This window comes from Heterodontus francisci, chromosome 3, assembly GCF_036365525.1.
Source record: "Heterodontus francisci isolate sHetFra1 chromosome 3, sHetFra1.hap1, whole genome shotgun sequence".
Taxonomy (NCBI): Eukaryota; Metazoa; Chordata; class Chondrichthyes; order Heterodontiformes; family Heterodontidae; genus Heterodontus; species Heterodontus francisci.
Window position 1 is genome coordinate 149,876,360 of NC_090373.1, and position 20,828 is coordinate 149,897,187.

At 41.0% G+C, this 20,828-nt stretch overlaps 1 protein-coding gene across 4 annotated transcripts in view; it reads right to left on the reverse strand.

Moving 5' to 3' along the window:
- Positions 1-3,522: 3,522 nt before the first annotated feature.
- The window catches only part of sim1a (SIM bHLH transcription factor 1a), a 106,377-nt gene continuing 89,071 nt past the window's right edge, over positions 3,523-20,828 (reverse strand). For 3 of the 4 annotated variants that reach the window (XM_068026918.1, XM_068026923.1, XM_068026909.1), the window contains 2 exons: positions 19,180-19,600; positions 3,525-7,305 (listed from right to left, as the gene is read on the reverse strand). In XM_068026918.1, the coding sequence (XP_067883019.1) occupies positions 6,572-7,305; positions 19,180-19,600 (1,155 nt within the window). In that variant the 3' untranslated portion in view covers positions 3,525-6,571. Of the gene's footprint in view, positions 7,306-19,179; positions 19,601-20,828 lie in introns of all 4 variants that reach the window. The other variant, XM_068026927.1, reaches the window with a different exon arrangement.

A 20,828-nucleotide genomic window follows, 5' to 3' on the forward strand; every position in this document is an offset into this window, starting at 1 on the left:
TGCGTTCAAACTCTGTGGCTAGTTCAAAAGACCGATTGTAACAGCCAGTTAGTCATGCAACCAGCTGGTCCAACCAGTCCTGGCCCCTGTGGATTGCATCACCCCATCAGGCCCTAGAATGCGCTTCCCCACCCCCTCACAGTCTGGTGATCAACATCCATTGTGGGTTGAATGTGTCAGGGAATGGTCCTTTGTCTTCACAAGCACCATGTGTTAATGTGCAAATACATTTTCCAGACATGGCTGATCTGTTTAACAAGTCATTTCCTTGCTCCAGTAACCTGATGGTTCAAATAGATTCTGCATAGACTAAGGAAAGGTTAATGCAGTAATCAAGGGAGACTCCAACCCAATTCCTCACTTGGAAGACTATATTGACAAAGGGGGCAGTGCCACATTTCTTACCATAATGGACTAGTTGAAGGGATACTGGCAGACTCCTTTAACACCCCGAGCTAAAGAAATATCACCCTTTGTCCCACAAGACAGTCTTTTCCAATGCCGAGTGATGCCATTTGGCCTAAAAAATGCCCCAGTCACTTTTCAGAGACGAATTAATCAAGTAAATGAATCTTCCTAACTGTGTGGTTTACCTTGATGATGTGCTAGTATACAGTGTGTTATGATCCTGTAGTTTTTTTGCCAGGAAGAATGCGCTATGCCTTTAAGGTTGGAAAAGGAGCAGTACTGCTTTAAGGCAACAAGCTCCAGAGACTGAGTCAAAGAATGCATTCTCGTTGCCCCGGGATACAGCCACTCAGAGACTAAGGATCAAGAGATACATTGTTGCTGATTGACGTTTGAAACTAGTTGAAAAACTGGCTTTTGAGACACAGTTAACAGAGAGAGACACGGACAGCTGGCCCAGCATACACTGAAGGAAAAGAGAGCTCCTTCTTGGTTTATTTAAACCCTATTTATTATACTCTCAGAATTCTGATATCAAGCCAGATTAATTTCTTTAAAAAAATAACTAATTCCTTTAACTACTGAACTGTAATTGTTGAAATTCATTGCTGGAAAAGAAGAGCATCAATTCAACTGCTGAACTAGACTACGGACTGTTCTACTGTCGAAGAACCTTTTATTCCCATATTGGACAGCTGTGAGGACTTCAAGCAACGTTGGACTATTCCACATGGGAAGATTTCACTTTGGCAGGAGTGTAAATATGCAGGGACACTAATTTATATCTATTTTAAATGTTTATATCTTAGTAGTGTTTAAGAATTTAGTTTTTCTAATTAAACAGTTCATTTTGATCGAAAGACACCGGGTTTGGTTAGCTTCATTTGGGGGTTAATAGATGGTACAATTTGGCTGGGTCTTTCTTTAATTTGGAAAGTTTAGAAATGATATGTTAGGCGATCTGTGGAGGACAGGACTGAATCTCCCACCACAATCAGAATCGTATATTTTGATTGGGGGCTTTGACTTGAGCAGTTGGTCATAACAAGTGACACTTGGAAGAACCACTTGGAACAACTAGAAGCTCTGTTTAGAAAACTACAGTCGGCAGATTTTGTGGTGAACCTTGCCAAAAGTGAATTTGCAAAAGTGAGGGTAACCTACCTAGGGCATATATTAGAGCAAGGATAAGTGTTGCCAAGAACAGTGAAAGTACAAGCATTGGTGGAGTCCCCTACCCCTAAGACAAAGCAAGAAATCATGAAGTTTTTGGCGATGTGTGATTTCTGCATTTGTACCAAATTTTAATACTATATCCACTAACAGATTTGCTACAAAAAGAAAACCAAGGTTGTGTTGTCAGGAGAATGCCAAAAATCTTTTGAGAGGCTGAAAGCCATTTTGATTAATGAACCAGTATTGGCTGCCCCAAATTTCACTAAGCCTTCAAGGTAGCAATTGATGCTAGTGACCTGGTGGTCGGTGCAGTCCTGTTATAAGATGATGAATTGGGCATAGAAAGCAGTGGGACACTTTTCCAAAAAGCTAAATAGACACCAAAAGAAATACTTAATAGTGGAAAAAGAAACCCTGGGCTTATTACTAGCTGTTAAGCATTTTAAAGTCTATGTCCACCACGAATAAAGAGAGACACTGGTTTGTACTAATCATAACTCCCTAGCCTTTGTGGAAAAATTCAAAAACCAGAATGCCAGGCTATTCCGGTGGAGTTTACTGTTGAAACCTTATCACTTAAAGATTGTCCACATTGCAGGGCAACATAATGTAATTGTGTATAAGAGCAAAATGCAGCTGATGCTGGAAATCTGAAATAAAAACAGGAAACACTGGAAATACTCAGCAGGTCTGGCAGCATCTGTGGAGAGAGAAGCAGACTTAATGTTTCAGGTCGGTGACCCTTCTTCAGAGCGTAATTGTGGATGCTTTGTCTAGGATTTATCTTTGCTTTGTGTTATCTGAGTGTAAAGATGGTACAAAGCAGAATTGTATTAGCTACAGGTAAAAAATGAATGAGAATGAGTCTGTGCATGTGTTTTAATACTTTTTCATTTTCTGTTTTTCCAAAGTTTGGAATGAAGCACATTTAAAAATGGCATTTCATTCCTCCAAGGAATGGTGGTGGTGTTATGAAAGAACACTTTTGAAAGAAAGTGCTTTTTAAAATATTTTTACTTTGAGAACTCATATTTTGGAATTTTGGATATTGGTTTATTTGGGAAAATGGAAAAGACTCCATGGTTTTTTTTACAATGATCACTGAGAGATCTCGTTTGATCAGAGACCTTTACTGGCCGTCACATACCTCAAGCTCAATAAACAACAGAAACCTTGGTGAATTGGGGGTGACTTGTCACGATTTATGATGGTCAGGAGGTCACTTTTGGGATATTGTTCTAACTTTCTGGTTGGGGTATGGACTGTGTTGAAAAACAGTTGGAGATCAACCTGCCAAGGGAGAAACATCCAGCTCATCTTTCCTGCACCTCTCTGAGACCTGGAGAAATCCAATGTGTCAGCTCCTCTTTCTCTACCTCTTTGAAAAACCTGTGAATCCAGAGTGGGCTAACTGGAACCCCTGATGCCACATTTATCCTAGAAAGCCTAACAGACTACTTGTCGACACTTCCAGAGCTGCTCCAGAAAAGATCCTAGTGATCCATCTCCATATAACCAGACGCCAGACCAAAAGGGGCAACTGACATCCTTCCGTTTCTTCTCATTTTTCTTCACGAATTAACAAGTATTTGGCGAAAGTATTCACTTTTTTTTTGTTTTTTCTTTGTAAAAGAGCTCTGCAGAGAAAATCTCTTTATTTTTCAGTTTTTTCAGTGTGCGTCTATGTGTGTGTATATGTGTGTGTGCTGGGGGTGGGGGTGGGGGGGGTAAGATGATATTTAAAAAGGGAATTTTCATTTTTCAATCTGTGTGTTAACGCTTTGCTTCATTACTGAATAAGTTCTTGTTTTATAATAAACTGATAGTTTTGTTGTTTATTGAAGAAACCTGGTCGGTATATTTTATTTGGGGATAGAGTAGAGTATATGATTGAGCGTATCGGTAATTGGGTAAACATTTAATTATATGTTGTGACCTGTAGAGAAGTAGAACTAGAAAAAACAGTGCACTTCGCCCACCTTGGTCGTAACAAGTATAACAGTCTACAGCTAATCCATGTGGTTCCTGACCTTGAGAGCATTTTAATACAGGTTGATGAACGTGAAAATAGCATCTCATTCCCCTACACTGACAACCTTCATATTGATGAGCACAAAATTTACCCTTCCAAGAACAAGTTTCAGTCCTTCACAGAAAACTGTCAAGTTTCTACATTGTTAATTCCTGCCCACCCCCATTAATGTATCACCCACAATGCTGCCATCGTCCAGAATAGAATCGTAGAAACAAAAAACCTGTTTAATTGTAACTATATTTCAAAACCCCAAACATTCTTTCTTCACATAATAAATACATTTTATGCACATATACTTCAAATGTTAGAACTATTTACAATATAAATAAATCTAACAGGAAACACTTTACAGAGTCTTAGGGATTAACTATACAAATCATAGTCTGCTATATGAATACACAAAAGGAACTTGGCACCATTTTACAAATTGTATTCACATCAACATGTACTACAAGGCTACCATCAACTGTACATTGTTAAGTGGAGGGTGCAGGCAGAATTTAATCAGAACAGTAACATTTCCAACAGAATATCATCAGTTTTTTTTTAAGTCAGGACATCAAGACAGAGAAAGCAAGGCAGACCCCTATCTATCCAGGTTCACGCACCCCAGCCTCCTGAATAAACAGAAACTCTATCTGGTTCAGAATATCAAATGCCATGACTGGTACTTTAAGGGCTGTTACATGGTCCTTGTCATGTGATTTCTGGTCGTCCTTTGTGTAGTAGTTTGTGACCTGCTGTGGTGTAGGGTTGATAAAGTACATCTTTGTTTAGCTACTGAAGCTAGAAAGAAATTAATTGTGCGCGAAAATTAACTCTCGGTAGGACAATAATTTAATCGCATGCATCTCGTTCTAGTTTCAGTTCAGAGTTCCAGTTTTTTTTGTTATTATTGGCAAGTCAATAAGTCAAGTTTTCTGGGCTTTGACAATAGCTGTAATCTCAAGTCATGCACTCAATTATTTACAGTTTCATCTATTAAAACAATGATGGAACAAATCAGCAACTGTACAGTTTAAAGGCAGAACACCTGCCAAGGCATAGAGGTAGCTGATCAGTGGAAACTGGAAAAAAAATGAAGATGGTCAATAGAATCTTATTTAACTGAAAGGATCATATTCTCAAGTATATTGTTCAAAAGAATATTGGTGGGATGGTCCAACTCATGTGCTTCATAATAGTAACTCGGTATAGCTTCTGCCAGGGACAGAGAAAGAGCTGTTAAGGCAAGGTGTTAAAACTAATCAAAAATACTCCAAAACACTCCTGACTTTTAAGCATAAATGGCTTCATAGTTTATAAAGCCGCTTTTCCTTAAAAATCAGAATACTGTTCCGAAGCATACTGGCCTATTTTAGCCATTTGTTTAAATTCGTTGACTTGTTCCTTTTCAGCCCATTCTTACTTGCTGTTATGTCAAACTGAGTGGAGAGTTATGAAGTAGAGGACTTGATTCCCAAATACAAGCTAATGAGTTCTGTTACCAGCCAGCAGGCAGGCTTGTCAATCAGGCAGTCTGCTCTTACTGGAAGAGTTTTGCAAATTCACCACAAGATTGTTCAAATGCAAGGCAAACAATTTTTTTAATGTTACAAACTGGATTTCTGATACACAGCCAGGTGCAGATCAGAAAACCTGGCAGAAGATTAAGTTTGTGAGTAAACTCCTTTTTCTTTGAAAGGCTAGAAATTCCCTTTTAAACTAACAATTTTATAAATTGCTTGTATACTAGTGGAAAGTAGATAGTTATGGACAGGCACTTGTAATAGGAACAAAAAAGAATAGGATACATTGGTGTAGGTGTTTCAATATCTTGAGTACAACAAACAATACTAACAGAAAAGTTCTTTTTAAAAAAGATATGTAACCTGTTCTTACATGTTTATCTGACGCTTTCCTCTGTTAATTGCTGGAACTTGCTGTGAGAGCAGTCCAGCAAAAGAAAGCATGTTAAATGCCTTGTTAAAAGTCTGCTGTGTGCCATGCATTTTGATTCAATTTGGTTTGCTTAGCTGGTTTACTGCATCTGTATCTCCAATTTGAATCGGGAAGTTTGTTATAAATAAGCATTCTGGTACAGTTGAAAAGTGAAAGGAGGCTATGTATGAATGTCAAACCCAAGCAGCAATCAGTCTTCACTACTAACACAGGCTTTGAAAGCAGCGTTCCAGCTGCTCTTTGATACATTGAAGTTTTCATAAATCTTTTCCCTTCCATGTTAACATGTGGCTGAAACAACATAATTTAGCCTTCTAAGTTCAGCTATGTGACTTATGTGAATTCATTTATTGATACTAGGCATCAACAACCAGCCGGCTATCCGTTGTGATATTGCCTGTAGGCTAGTCAGCTAAATGTAATGCCCACTCTACCAGTTTACCACAAGCAATGTTTTTTTTTGGTCAGGAATTACTCAACTTAAATCTATGCAGCTTAGAAGGTTAAATTGTTCACCCCATTCTTCACATTGCTGCCAGAATTCTTCATGCAAACTGTTCATTAAACAGGCTGAAATACAAACAAAAATAGACACTATATCCTGGTTTATATTTAACTGCTGTAACTGACGAGTCACTTAATGTGGATTATACCATGGGAGTGGGGCGGGGGAGGGAGGGGGAAAACTTGCTTTGTGTGCTACGTGTAGCAAAATTGTAAACAGCTTAACAAAGAACACATTTATGATTTTGCAACAACTAGCAAAGAGGAAAGCTTTCCAACCCACCTAGCCCCATATTGATTAACCTTAAATACTCTGCAGTGCACTCTGTGCATCAGTGTGTACTGCATACACTTTCAAACATGGCAGATTGGTAAACCCAGTTCAGTGCCTATATGTGCAAGCTGGCACTGGGAATACAAGTGCAGCTTCAATGTTTCCTTTAGTTTCAAACTTCTGTGCTCCTTCTGCTTGCTATCTTTCACCAGAACTTCTATTACAATGAACCATCAGCTTCCATTGGTAATTATAACCGAAGTGCCCTTGTGTGCATGGGTTGGGTCCTGTTGCATTCGGAAGTGAGAGGACACATCAATGTGAGTGCCATTGCAGCCCAAAGAGTAGTTTTTAATGGCTTCAGTATCATACAGGTGCTCAAAAGCATAGCCAGTCAGTGCATATGCATGTTTATCAAAGTACTGCCGGTGATGGGTGGAGTAATAGTTGGGAGATGATGCACAGTTTCCCCCTGTTTGATGAGGAGACATGTCAGAAGCTAGGTAGTCCTTACCTAAGGCTACATTTGTCTTTGAAATTCGGTCAGAACTAGGGCTACTTATTCTAGAGAGTGAAACGGGGCTGCCATTGTATTCATTTTCATGAGGGCTCATGATCTTTCCATCTCTTTGTTGAAGGTGATCACAGCGCGAAGTGTTAGTCATTGGTGGAGCACGGCACACAACACTGGTCATTTGTTGTTGCTGGTAGCTCACATTAAAGCACGAGGCATGGAGCTTGCCTATACCGTTCATCGGTTGCAACTGCTCCGAGGTAGTTTTTCTCATTTGCAGCCTGCTCTCCTCTTCTTTGATCATTTGCTGCGTTGCTCTTATCAGAGTCTCAATTTTACTTGGCTCGTGCGGACTGCTCTGGTACCTCTCATTTTGGTACCTGTCCCCTGACTCACTGGCAGAACAAGGGTCTGGTGAACTAACAACACTGTCTTCATCCCAGTGTCCTCTTGCTGCATTGAAAGACAAAAAGAGCAAAATAAATAATTTCTCCAGAATAAACCCAGAAACCATTGTTGGAAATATTAGCAGCAAATGTTTAATGCCATCCGAACATATGGCTTTCCCGTGTGCAGTAATTTAACTGAGACACTGAATTGTTTATTTTAAAACAGTGGATAGAGATAATGGCATAAGAGCACATTTAACGTTTGTCCACTAACATCACCAGCAGCAGTACTCGGTTATATTTTAATGCATTTATTCCAAATGTGGAGCTAATAATCTGTATCATTTCACTTGAAAGATACAACTTAATAAATTAAAGGACTGGACTTCCCTCCTTTATTTGACAATATTGGGCAGCCAGCATGCTGCCAGAGCATGACTCAAGGGGGGAAATCTATGACCCAGAATTTGCTAAAGTGGGAAATTTCCTGGCATGCCCTTTTAGTTAAACTCTTTCCTGCAGTCTTCAGCTCCAAAATTTTTTGCCCACAAAGTTTTTGGAAGTATGGTTGATAACAGCGCAGCAAGGGCAACAGGCCTCGGGGACCTTGGTGAACGACCAACAGTAATCTCCTTAACCATTGAGATTTGAGGGTTGAGAACGAAATAGAGGACTGAGCAGGAGGATGAAATAAAGTGGGCCAACTCAATGTCAAATCAGGCATGGAAAGAAAAATTGAAATAAGAAAAAGAGACAATAAAGAGACAGAAAAGAAAATAAAAAGATTAAATTTAAATGTAAATCTCCTAAAACAATTTACGATCTGAAGGAATGAAACTCTACAGTTTAAATTCTTCACTCTCTAGCAAGAGAGGTTGATTGACAGTCGTTAAAAATTATCACAGTGTTAGAAGGGTACTTAGACTGTTAATTACTAGACTTAAATTTCTGAGCTGGGTTTAATGGACAATTAATGTACAAATGCAGCAACTTCCTGAAAATCACAAGGAGGTTGAGGCCAAGATGTTGCTAAAAGCAGAGTGGCACAAATCAGCCAGCAACTTGTGGCAATTCACAATTCTTAGGGTATCTCTTCCTAGCAGATTTGCATGCGTCCTTCAGACATCGCTATTTTTGGTAGCACTACTGGAGAGTGAGATAATTACATTTTCTTACTCAGCAACACTAAGCTGCTGCCTTCCAACTCCAATAAACGAGTCTGTACTGTTACATAAAAATGACACATCTCACATCATGTAAATTATGTTGATTATCATATTCACGATAGCCGTATCTCATGACAAAATACACTCTAATTGTCTAGTGACTCATTAATTCAACCCATCAACCTCTGAACTGTCTTCTGTATCATTCACTGAAGAAATAGTTCAGAGGCTGATAGGTTCAATTTGCTTTAATGATTCCCCCATAGATCAAGATTTCAAATTGTGGTACATGAAACAAAGAAACTGATAAATAACGGCAGTCACCTCCTGCATAACTGAGTGCATTGCAATGTGGGTGGTGAATGCAAAGAAAGGAGTTGTATGCAAAACTCATTATCATCACTGAAAATGCAAACTTGCCGAAGCAAATTGGAAAATATCTTTAACTATATCTGGTTTCAGCAGCAGGTTTTAAAAAATATTTTTAAGCTCTTTTCAAGACTAAATACAACTTGCTGTTTAATTCCTTTTAGGTATACAAGAGTACAACTGCCTAGATTCCAATCTGTGACCATGTACACTGATACTTAACCTCCCAGTTGTTTAAACAGGCGAACATCTCTGTTAAGGTAGCACAAAGGAATTTTATCTAAATGTATTAAGCATTGCTAAGTGAATATTCACACACCTTAATTTCAGCCCGCAATTAAATGAATAAACAATAAAGACCATTTTTACATTTATTGCTATGGAGAGTCTGTGAGTAAAGTTGGGCTTTGACCATAGCTGTGAACTTATAAATCATGCACTCAATTATTTACAGTTTCACCTATTGAAACAATGAAGGAACAAGCCAGCAACTTTACAGTTTAAAAGCAGAATACCTGCCAAGTCATGGGCTGAGCTAGCATCATAGTTTAGAAGCAACAGCTTACTTTTTTGTACTACCTTCCACATTATGAAACATTTTATGTTGCTTTACAGAGGTGACAGAAGGACAAGAGACAGAAGTTGAGGACAAGGCCAAAGATACTATCAAAGACATGGGTTTTTAGGAGGAGTTTTAAAGTATGGAGAGACATCGCAAAATAAAAGGGTTCAGGAAAATAATTCTATGATGCAAGGTGAGTTACAAAGAATTACATACAATTACAGCACAGAAACAGGGCATTCAGCCCAACCAAATCTGTGTTAGTGTTTATACTCCACATAAGTCTGTTCTCAGTCTAGCTACCTCATTTCAGCCTTTCCACATAGCTTTGTATACATTTTACTCTCATATTTGTTTAGTTTTCCTTTGAAAGCATCTAAGATATTTGCCTCAACCACTTCCGTGACAGTGAATTCCACATTCTACCACTCTCTGAGTAAAGGAATTTCTCCTTATTTCCCTATTGGATTTATTAGTAACTATCTTGTATTTATGGCCCTAGTTTCGGATTCTCCCACATGTGGAAACATTCTAAACAGATCTACCCTCTCCAACAAACTCATGATTTTAAAGACGTCTATCAGGTCACCTCCAAGTCTTTTTTCTAAAAAGAGGAAAAACCCAACCTGTTCAATCTTTTGTGATAGCTGTAATCTCTCAGTTGCAGAGTGTAAATATTTTATGTCCTATCTATAGTTGGAGACCAGAACTATGCACAGTATGCCAAATGTGGCCTGATCAGAATCATAATCAGGAATATTACTTCACTACTTTGGAATTCTATATCCTTAGAAATAAATCCCAGTGTTTTGTTAACACGTTAATTGCTTTGCTGGCCTGCAATGTTGCATTTAATGATTATTTGCCTGTATCCCAAGATCTCTTTGCTCTTCTACCCCATTCAGTTTCTTATTTTATAAGATGTAGGTAATGTTTCTATTTTTCCTACCAAAGTTCATCACCTCACATTTATCTATGCTAAAGTTCATTTTCTACTTAACTGCTCAGTCTGCAAGTTTTCTAATGCCATTCTTCCTCAGTGTTGGCTACACCACTGCACCCCCACCCATTTGGGTATTATCTGCAAATTTCAATGTTGAATTCCTTGTTCCTAAATCAAAATCATTAATGTAAACTATGAATAACAGTTGTCCCAGTACTGATTCTTGTGCAGCACCACTATCTACCTTCCTTCAATCAGAATAACCCTTACACAAAAGCATTATACTGTGAATGCCGCAAGTCTCAAATAAAAACAGAAAGTGCTGGAAATACTCAGCAGGTGTGGCAGCAGGCAGCATCTGTGGAGAAAGAAACAGAGTTAACATGTCAAGTCGATCATCGTCAGAACTAGAAAAAGTTAGAAATATAACAGGTTTTAAGCAAGTACAAAGGCGGGGGGACGGGGTTGGTGGGGAGAAGAACAAAAGGGAAGGTCTGTGATAAGGTGAAAGGCAGGAGAGATTAAAAGACAAAAGGGAGAATGGTGTAAATTTTGCCTTGTATCATCTTCCCTTTTGTCATTTATGATAAAGGGTCATTGACCTGAAACGTTAACTCTGTTTCTCTTTCCACAGATGCTGCCAGACCAGCTGAATATTTCCAGCATTTTCTGTTTTTATTCCAAGTGCCCTAATCTTTGTCATGAGCCTACCGTATGGTACCTTATTGAAGGCCTTTTGAAAATCCAAGTATATGGCATCTACTGCATTACCCTTGTCTACTCTTTTGTTCTATCAGGTTAGTTAAGCATGACTTAGCCTTTTGGAATCCATGCTGAATATTTTTGTTATATTCTCTGTCTCTAGATGCTTTTCTATCACTTTTATTGTAGATTCCAATATCTTTCCTACCAATGACATTAAGCTGATTTGTCTAGAGTTCCCAAATTTTATTCTATCTCCCAATTTGTATATTGGAACAACATTAGCTGTCTGCCAGTCCTCTGGCATTATTCTCTCTTCTGTGGAGCCTCTGCTATCTCCTCCCTAGTTTCCTTGAGTATATGTGGGCACATCCTGACCTGGGGTATTAATCTCTTTCAGTATTGCTAATTTGTCAATTATTTTCTCCCTTTCTATCCCAACTGTATAAATATTCTTTTTAAGCTCATCCTCTAGAGAAGTATCTATTTCACTAGTTTCCTTAGTAAAAACTGAAGTGAAGTAGTTGTTCAATACTTATGCCATTTCTCTGTCATTATCTGTGAGTTTATCTTGCTCATTCTTTCCGTTCCTATCCCTACATTAACTTTTCTTTTGCTGTTTATGTGTCTGTAGGACACTATTTTACTTTTCATATTCATCGATAATTTGTTTTTGTAATTTCTCTTCCCTTTTTTAAAAATTTCTTTCTTAAGTTCTTTGTATTCCCTTTCTTCCTTTTGTTATTTCTTCCTGCCAGTTTATTTGGAGCTAGTTGAAATCTCCCAAACTTATTATTCTATGCCTGCTACTCGCCTTGTAGATTTATCTACATATTTCTTTCTCCAGTTTCTTCCACGATTTGATAGTCTGTAGTATATCTCTATTAGGTTGATGAATCCCTTCTTAGCTTTTAACTCAATCCATATGGATTCTGTATCTATCTTACTGCTAGTTACATCCTTTTTTTTTACTGCCATCATGTTATCTTTAACTAGTACACTTACTCCACCACCACACATTCCTTCCCTTTCTTCCTAAATGTGTTATATCCTGCAATATTTAGTTGCCAATCTGCTCTCTATGTAGCTGTCTTTCAGTAATCCTTACTACATCCCATCCTCACTACAAGTTATTGCGTCCAGTTCATCTATTTTGTTTTGAATACTAAATACATTGCTGTACCAACAGTGTAATTGTTTTTTTTTATTATTCCTCTTTCCTTGTTTTAAGTAGTTATATTAATTTTATGCCCTATGACTTTATCTGATCTCTGGCCATTCATGTTATGCTTATTCCTTTCTTTAGTTTGTCATTAATTGTCTTTTTCTCATTCTTTTACTATTAGGTTTCTGTAATTTCTAGGTGCTCCCTCCCCAAGTTATTAGTTTAAAGTTTTATTTACAGGCCGAGTTATCCTTTCCTCTAGGACCTTCGTCCCAGTCCACTTCAGGTGCAGCCCATCCCAATGATGCAGCTCCTTCCTGTCCCAGTATTGGTGTTGGTGTCCCATGAAAATGGAACCCTCCTTTCCACACCAACTCTTTAGCCACGTGTTGAATTTTGTAATCTGTTTCTCCCTTTGCCAATTTGCAATTGGCTTGGGTAATAATCTTGAGATTCTGTTTTTCAACTTGACTTCTAACTCCTCAAACTACCTTAGCCAGATCTCTTCCCTAATCTTCCTATGTTGTTGGTTCTGAAATGAACCACAGAAACTGGATCATTCTCCTCCCTTCCCACATTCTTTCCCGGCTGTTTTAAGATATCCATTACCCTCATACTGGATAGTCAGCACACCCTTTGGGACTCTTGATCCTGACTGCAAAGAATACTACCAATTCCTCTAATTTTAGAATCCCCTGTAACCAAAACCTTTCTACTCTTGGACAGTCTCATGCTCCATGGGACCTTGTTCAGCATTCTGGCTGTCCTTCCCAGTCTTTCTTCTTATCTTCCTGGGGTTTTTATTTTCTCTTTCATGGTTGCCCATCCCGAATTGTCCTTGACAACTGAATGAGTTGCTAGGCCATTTCAGATGGCAGTTAAAAGTCAACCACATTGTTGTGGTTCTGGAGTCACATGTAGGCCAGACCAGGTAAGAACAGCAGATTTCCTCCCCTAAAGGACATTAGTGAACCAGATGGGTTTTTGTGACAATCAGTGATAGTTTCATGGCACCATTACTGAGACTAGGGCTGGGATTTTACCGTTGGCGGAAGGGAGCCATCCACCGACTGAAAAGTTGGTGGCGAACCCGCTTCCGCCTGGCCTGGGGATCTGACCTGCAGTTTTCGGCTCCCCGGCCTTTAATTGTTCTGAGGCGGGACTTCTACCCGCTTGAGGCAAAAAGTCCCACCAAATAGAGCTGTCAGCCAATCAGCGGGCTAGCAGCTCTTAGTCCCAGCAGCGCCACTGGGAGTGATGGCCACTGCTGGGACTGCAGCCCAGCTTCAAGACGAAGATGTCGGGGAGCCCAGAACCAAGGTAGGTTTTTGTTGCCTCACCGGACGTGATCAATTGGGCCCTAGCGAGGCAAGGATGGTAGATTGGGGGGGACAGAGGGGTGTGTTGGGTGTTGGGGGTAGTTGGGGCAGCGGGGGCGGCCCTCCGTCAGGCACAAAGGTGCCCAATCATGAGGGTCCCCCCTCCAGACCATCAGAAAGCCGCCTGCTTTTGTCAGGCGGTTCCTCTCGGGGCGGGGACACCTGCCTGCCAATGGCAAAATCCCCATGGCAGTGGGTGGAGGCCCTCCAGATTTTTCATTAATCAACTGAATTTGTTACTTGATTGAATTTAAATTTCACCAGCTGCCTTGTTGGAATTTGAACCCATGTTCCTAGGGCATTAGCCTGGGCCTCTGGATTACTAGTTCAGTAACAATACTACTACGCCATTGTCTCCCCAACATATTGAGTACTGTTGGATGTATTTCACTATCTCCCCTACATTCTCCTTATCTGGCTGGCTGAAAATCACACTCTCTCCTTCCTGCACCTGTGCTTTCCTCTAGTCTGTGACTGTACTCTGGAGTGAATTATCTAGTAATTTCTCCTCCTTATGAGTCGGAGTGTCTGTAGCTCAGACTCCAGCTCAGCAACTTTGAGTTGGCAGAAGGCTCTGCCATTGATGGTGAGGCAAAAGAAGGGAGACTACACAACAGCCTAGGGTCAGAAGAATGGACGCTGCGTGCTGCAGAAGATGGAGATTGGAGAAGATATCAAAAATGAGACCCTGAAGACATTTGAAAACAAGGACAATAATTTTAAAGCTGATGGGCAGAATGTAAGAGGTGGATGGAGATTGAAAAGCACAGGGTGACAGAGTGTAGTATTTAGTGTGGGAGAGGTGCAAGTAGCAACATTTGAATGAATTACATTTTATATGAGGTAGGGCTTGGCAGACCGACAAGGAAAGCATTGCAGGGATGTAAGCAAGTCAGAGGCCGGGGTATTCTGCAATGAATTGCCTCCTGACTCCTCATAGCCTTTCCACCATCTACAAGGCACAAGTCAGGAGTGTGATGGAATACTCTCTACTTTCCTGGATGAGTGCAGCTCCAACAACACACAAGCAGCTCAACACCAGGACAAAGCACCCACTTGACGGACACCCCATCCACCACCTTAAACATTCACTCCCTCCACCACTGGCGCACATTGGCAGCAGTGTGTAATATCAACAAGATGCATTGCAGCAGCTCACCAAGGCTTCTTCAACAGCATCTCCCAAACCCACGACCTCTACCACCTGGAAGAGCAATGGCAGCAAGTGCATAGCAGCACAACCACATCCATGTTCCCCTCCAAGTCACATTATCCTGACTTGGAACTATATCACCGTTCCTTCACTGTCACTGGGTCAAAACCTGGAAGTCCATCCCTAACAGCACAGTGGGTATACCCACACCAGATGGACTGCAGCGGTTCAAGAAGGCAGCTCACCAACACCATCTCAAGGGCAGTTAAGGACAGACAACAAATGCTGGCCTTGCCAGCGACGCTCACATCCCATGAATAAGTAAAATAAGTGATGTACTGAAGGTGATCTAGATAATGAACTAGATACAAAGTCTGAGCTCAATTCAGGATCAATCAGGACATTGAGACTGCCTACTGTCATACAGGAGTGGAGGCTGGAATCCAGGAAAATAGTGGGGAGCTGCGTCGAGACGTCTCCCCGACACATTCCCGCTGCCAGGGAGGTTTCCTGGGGTCGTGCAGGCATGTGTGTCCGTTGCCTGCTGCAAGGCCATCTGCATATTTAAGGCCCACACCCAGGGGGGGTTTTTAGAGCGCTCACCGGCATTTTGCCGACACCAAAGCGATCTTCCTCCACCATATGCAGAGGCCACCAGCTTAATGGAGGCAGCCTCCCTGCTGCTGTCTGGTAGGGGGCCATTGGAGCTGGAGGCTCCATTCCCCAAAGAAAGGGTCACTGGCAGCAAATGCCACACCTGCGGTGAAAACGCAGCTGCCAGAGGGGTTTCCCCTCCAATCGGAGGGGCCTACCTTCTTGGCCCCTCTAAAAAAAATTTCAATTATCACACCTGTGAAGGTGCCTCCATTTTGAGGTGCCCTCATGTTCTCCTCGCTGCCGCAGCAGCACCCACCTCTCTCAATGGGGCTGCCAAGGCTCTTGAGCTGCAGGCCCACTCAGAGGGCCAGCAGCCTCAGAATCCTGCCCGCTGTGCTTAATCGTACAGCGAGCTCAGAAGCAGCCAATGTGGGGGCCGCCTCCGAGAAATTAGCTCCCCCGGTCTGGCTGCCGGTAAGTGCAGGCTCACCCATTTGCTCCCAACACTGGGGTCCTGAAGTCCGCAGGAAAATCCTGCTGAATAACCTGAAGAACTCGTACTGCAATATCAGGCCTAGCCACCATTTAGATGAAAATATGAACTCAAGTAAATGACAGGAAAAGATATTAATCATGAATTGTCAAACTCAGATTGATGTTTATGAAAACATCTCATTTCTAATGTCTTGGAAATATCCTCGAGGCCACAGCAACACAGATCTGGAAGAGATCCAGCCTTATTATTAATTAAATAGAAATGAACCAGAAAGTGTTCATTATGTTAGATGGCATCAAACAGGAATAAGTCACATCCAGCTGGTGTGAAAGTCAGCCAAATATTGTGCCAGTTTCAAGGAGCTAGTGCAGATCTGGTACAAATGTATTCCTTGAACTGGACCAGCTTTCTTTTATTGGTCCAAAGACAACAAAAGAAAGATTAGCATTCTCTATTTTCTTTAGGAGGGGCTGTAAACAAAGGCCTGCTCCACTTGTTTTGTAAATTTTATACCCAGTGTTTAATCTAATATCAACATTACACATTTGACAAGTACTACCATGGTTTTTAAAAAGTTGAAATGAAGAAGTTTTGAAGTAATTAAGAATAAAACTGCATTTATGTCGCACTTCTCAAATTCTCAGAAGACCTCAAAGCACTTTGCAGCCACTTCTGAATTGTAGTCCCTTGTGCTTTGTAGGCAAGTGCAGCAGCCACTTTGCAGCCAGTAAGCTTTCTCAGACAGCAATGAGATGAACATAAGAACGAACATAAGAACATAAGAGATAAAAGCAGGAGTAGGCCATTTGGCCCTTCGAACCTGCTCCATCATTCAATAAAATCTTGGCTGATCTTTGACCTCAACTCTACATTCCTGATCCCCATATCCCTTAATTCCCCTCGAACTCAAAAATCTATCGACTTCTGTCTTGAATATACTCAACAACTGAGCATCCACAGCCATCTGGGAAAGAGAATTCCAAAGATTCACAGCCCTTTGAATGAAGAAATTTCTCCTAATCTCAGTCCTAAATGGCCAACCCTTTATTCTGAGACTGTAATCCAGTAGTTCTAGATGCCCCAGCCAGGGGAAATGTCCTCCCAGTATCTAACCTGTCGAGCCCCTTCAGAAATTTATATGTTTCAATGTGATCACCTCTTATTCTTTTAAATTCTAAGGAATATAGGCCTAAGCTACTCAATCTCTCCTCATGGGATAATCCTCTTATTCCAGGAATCAGTCTAGTGAACCTTCCAAGGTAAGCATATCCTTCCAAGGAGATCCAAGGAGACCAAAACTACACAGTACTCCAGATGTGGTCACACCAAGACCCTATATAATTGTAGTCAGACTTCTTTACTCTTTTATTTGAATCACTTTGGAACAAAAGCTAACATGTCATTTGCCTTCCTAGGTGCTTGCTATATCTACATGCTAACTTTCTGTGATTCATGTACAAGGACACCCAGGTCCCTTTGAATACTAACATATCTCAGGTTCTCACCATTTAAAAATATTCTGCTTTTCTATTTTTCCTCTCAAAATGGATAACTTCACACTTCCTCACATTATATTCCAACTGCCATGTTCTTTTCCACTCATTGGGCCAAATTTCATAAGCCGAATTTCATAAGAGGCAACGGGCGAAAAAAATGACGGCCCGCCCATGCAGGCCACATGCCAAAAACCTGCTGCCATTCTAAGCACAGTGGCTCATTTAAATAGCTAGGGTGGGCCGCACCCCCCAATCACGTGAAGAGGGCGGGCTGTCTATTCCCGGCAATGGTGTCAGCTGCCTTTGTGCAGGCACTGATGCCGTTTTTAAAGGGCTGTCAGCCCTACCGGGACATTTAAATATTTAAAGTGAAATTGAAGGAAAATAAATAAATACATTTCTTTCGCCCTCTCCCATTCCCCAATATCAATTAAAGACATTATTTGGCTTCCCGTCCAACACCTTCACTATCTGACCTTCCTCCCGCAAACAGCACAGACTTTAAACTATAACCCTACCCACCATCCCCGACACCCATGATGTTTATTTGACCCCATCCCCCCTCTCGCAATGCGAAACTTACCTCCTCCCTTCCCCCCGCCCACCAGTTTTGTGCCTCATTTCCCCGGACGGGGATCCGAAGGTATGGCAGTGCCAGACGCCAGGATGAAGATCATGACGGGACTTCAGGAGGCGACGGAAGACTCATTAATTCAGGTAATTTAATTTATTTAAATATTTAAATTGTGGTCCCATCGCCGAGCAGCAGGGGGCCGCCATGAGGCCTCGCTGCCACCAGCAATATTGGGCCTGGTCCTGCTGGCGTCAAGGACCGTGGCGGGCCTCATCCAGGGCCATTTTCATATCCCCCCACCCCCACCACGGATCCCGACATTGAGACCTCTATAGAACTCAGCCCATTCAACCTTTCTATGTCCTTTTGTAACCTCTTTGCATTCTCCTCACTGCTTACTTTCCCACCTAGCTTTGTATCCTCAACAAACTTGGATGCATTACAAACACAGAAAGTGCTGGAAATACTCAGCAGGTCAGGCGGCATCTGTGGATCTGCTTTTATTTTGGATGTATCACACTTGGTCAACACATTTAAGTCATTGATATAGATTGTAAATAGCTGAGGCCCAAGTACTGATCCTTGCTGTACGCCACTACTTACAGCTTGCAAACCCAAAAATGTCCCTTTTATTTCTACTCTGTTTTCTGTCCATTAACCAATCCTCAATCCTTGGTAATCTGTTACCCCCACCACCCCCCATCCCATAAGCCCTAATTTTATGTAGTAACCTCTTGTGTGGCAAAATATGAATGCCCAGTTAATCTGATTTTGCGATGCTGGTTGAGGAATGAATCTTGGCCGAAACACCATTTCAATGGAATGAAAAGTAAGCAGGTTTTACAATGGATGGATGACCTGCTCCACTAGATTACTATACAGGCAGTAAAGGCCAGAATTTTCAAACAAGAGAAGCATCTGTTAAGCAATTATCTTTCTTTCCAATGCAGAGAAGCAGCTACTGTTAATTGTAGTGAAGCTCAGATTACTAAGTGTGATTCTTACATGTAATGGAGTTTGCTTTAATTTTCAGAAAAGTATTGTATTGTGGAAGGGCCTGATTTTAACTCACTCAAAACCCATTCGCTTACACAGAGTTAAAATCGGGCCCCTTCAACATTTCTCTACTTAACAGCATGTGGTTTAAAAGCAATTTAGCCCCATGTATCAGGTCTCAGATTACTTAGTTACAGCAAAAAGGCAAATTGCTGATTGAACAATTCATGAAATAAACCTATTTCTTTATCTTGTCAAATTGAATTCAGTCTTCCATAGAATTGATTCCTACATTGCAAATGTTCTAATTACTGGTGTTCCGTCCTTACAATTGTCTTACCGTGAATATTGGGAATAGAAGCTATATGTGGCATGCTGTTTTCATATCCCTCTCTGCTTTCCAGGGATGACTTAGTCAGAGATAGCGTCATACGGGAAGAGCTCCACCAATTCTCTCTTCCAGATTGTGAGCCGCCGAGAAAGTATCTGCCTGCCTCACACCTTCCTCCCTCACATGGCGAGGTGTGTAAGTGGGATTGCCTTTCCTCTGCCGATCTGGAGTGCTCGAGGGCAAAGCCATAGCACAGAGAGTTTCTGTCGGAAAACTGTCCATAGGCACAGGATATAATGTCATGCTGGGAATGTGGCTGCGACCCTTCTGTATGATCCAGCAGTTGTGGGGAAGCATTGTCTGTTAGTGGACTTCCTCCCCACTGGCTCTCATGATCCGATTCGGATCTTTCCGTGTGGAATCCAGAATACTGTAAGAGTGGGGAGGATAAGAGAAGGAGAAAGTTACAGAAAAGGTCACAAATCTGCATTTTGGTTTCATTTAAATTAATCATAAATAAAAAATCATTTTCATTCGTTCTTGGTCCTGCTCAGCTCCAAATACACCATTCTTGACAATCTTCATTCTTCCTGCATTTTCAAGATAATAAAATCAGCCCTAATCACTTGGTTTCACTCTTTCCCAATATCTCAGAGCTGTTACCTATCTAACAATCTAAAGGCTTCTAAACCATGGTGTCACCGAAGCATTATTTCACAACATGTGTCATCTTCCCTCCTCTTTTCTCCAATCTTGCTGGGATTCTACAATATGGGACTTGGTCAAGGCTTCTCAATAGAAAAACACATGTATAATGTTCGCGCCATATACTAATTATAGGCAGTTGTCATTAAGGCAGTGGAATCAACTATACAACCAAATTTGAGCACCTCAGGGCAGGCATGTAAAGCATGGCAAAGAATGTCAGTAGTGTGCATCATGGCACATAATGTAAGTTACTAGTCTCTAAATGTCTTTTAGAGGAGGGAAGATTTGAGCAGATTAATTTTGTAGAAGGAGAAAAGCAATGAGGCAAATCAGAATGCCTGCAAGTTAAATAAGTAACTGAAATAATTTCCATGTGTTCATATGTGCACAAGACAACTATTTGAAATTTTAATGGCTATCCTTATTAGTTCAAAAAGCAGGGTCTTTGTATAAAGACCCAGATTTTTTTGCAATAATAAGGATTGTCTTTATAATTCACTCATAATGTTCTTACTCCAGCACAGGTCAATGCTTTGTGGCTAATGGTCTCACAGTTCATACTGAATCCTGGCGGGGATCTTAAATTACATTTTAGAAGCTATTGCCAATTGCTAAGAGATCATCTGCAAGTGTTAGTTACTGTTGCTAACTGTTCTTCTAGGGAAATATCATCAAGATAGTGGAATCAACTATACAACCAAATTTGAACACCTCAGAGCAGGCATGTAAGGCATGGCAAAGAATGTCAGTAGTGTGCATCATGGCACATAATGGCACAGCAAGACCAGTGGTGACCTGAGAACACAGTGGGCATAAAAGGAGGAGCAGCAACCCAACAACACCGCGAGAATAACAGCAAACCGACAACACCGCGAGAATAACAGCAAACCGACAACACAGCGAGAACAGCAGCAAACCGACAACACAGCGAGAACAGCAGCAAACCGACA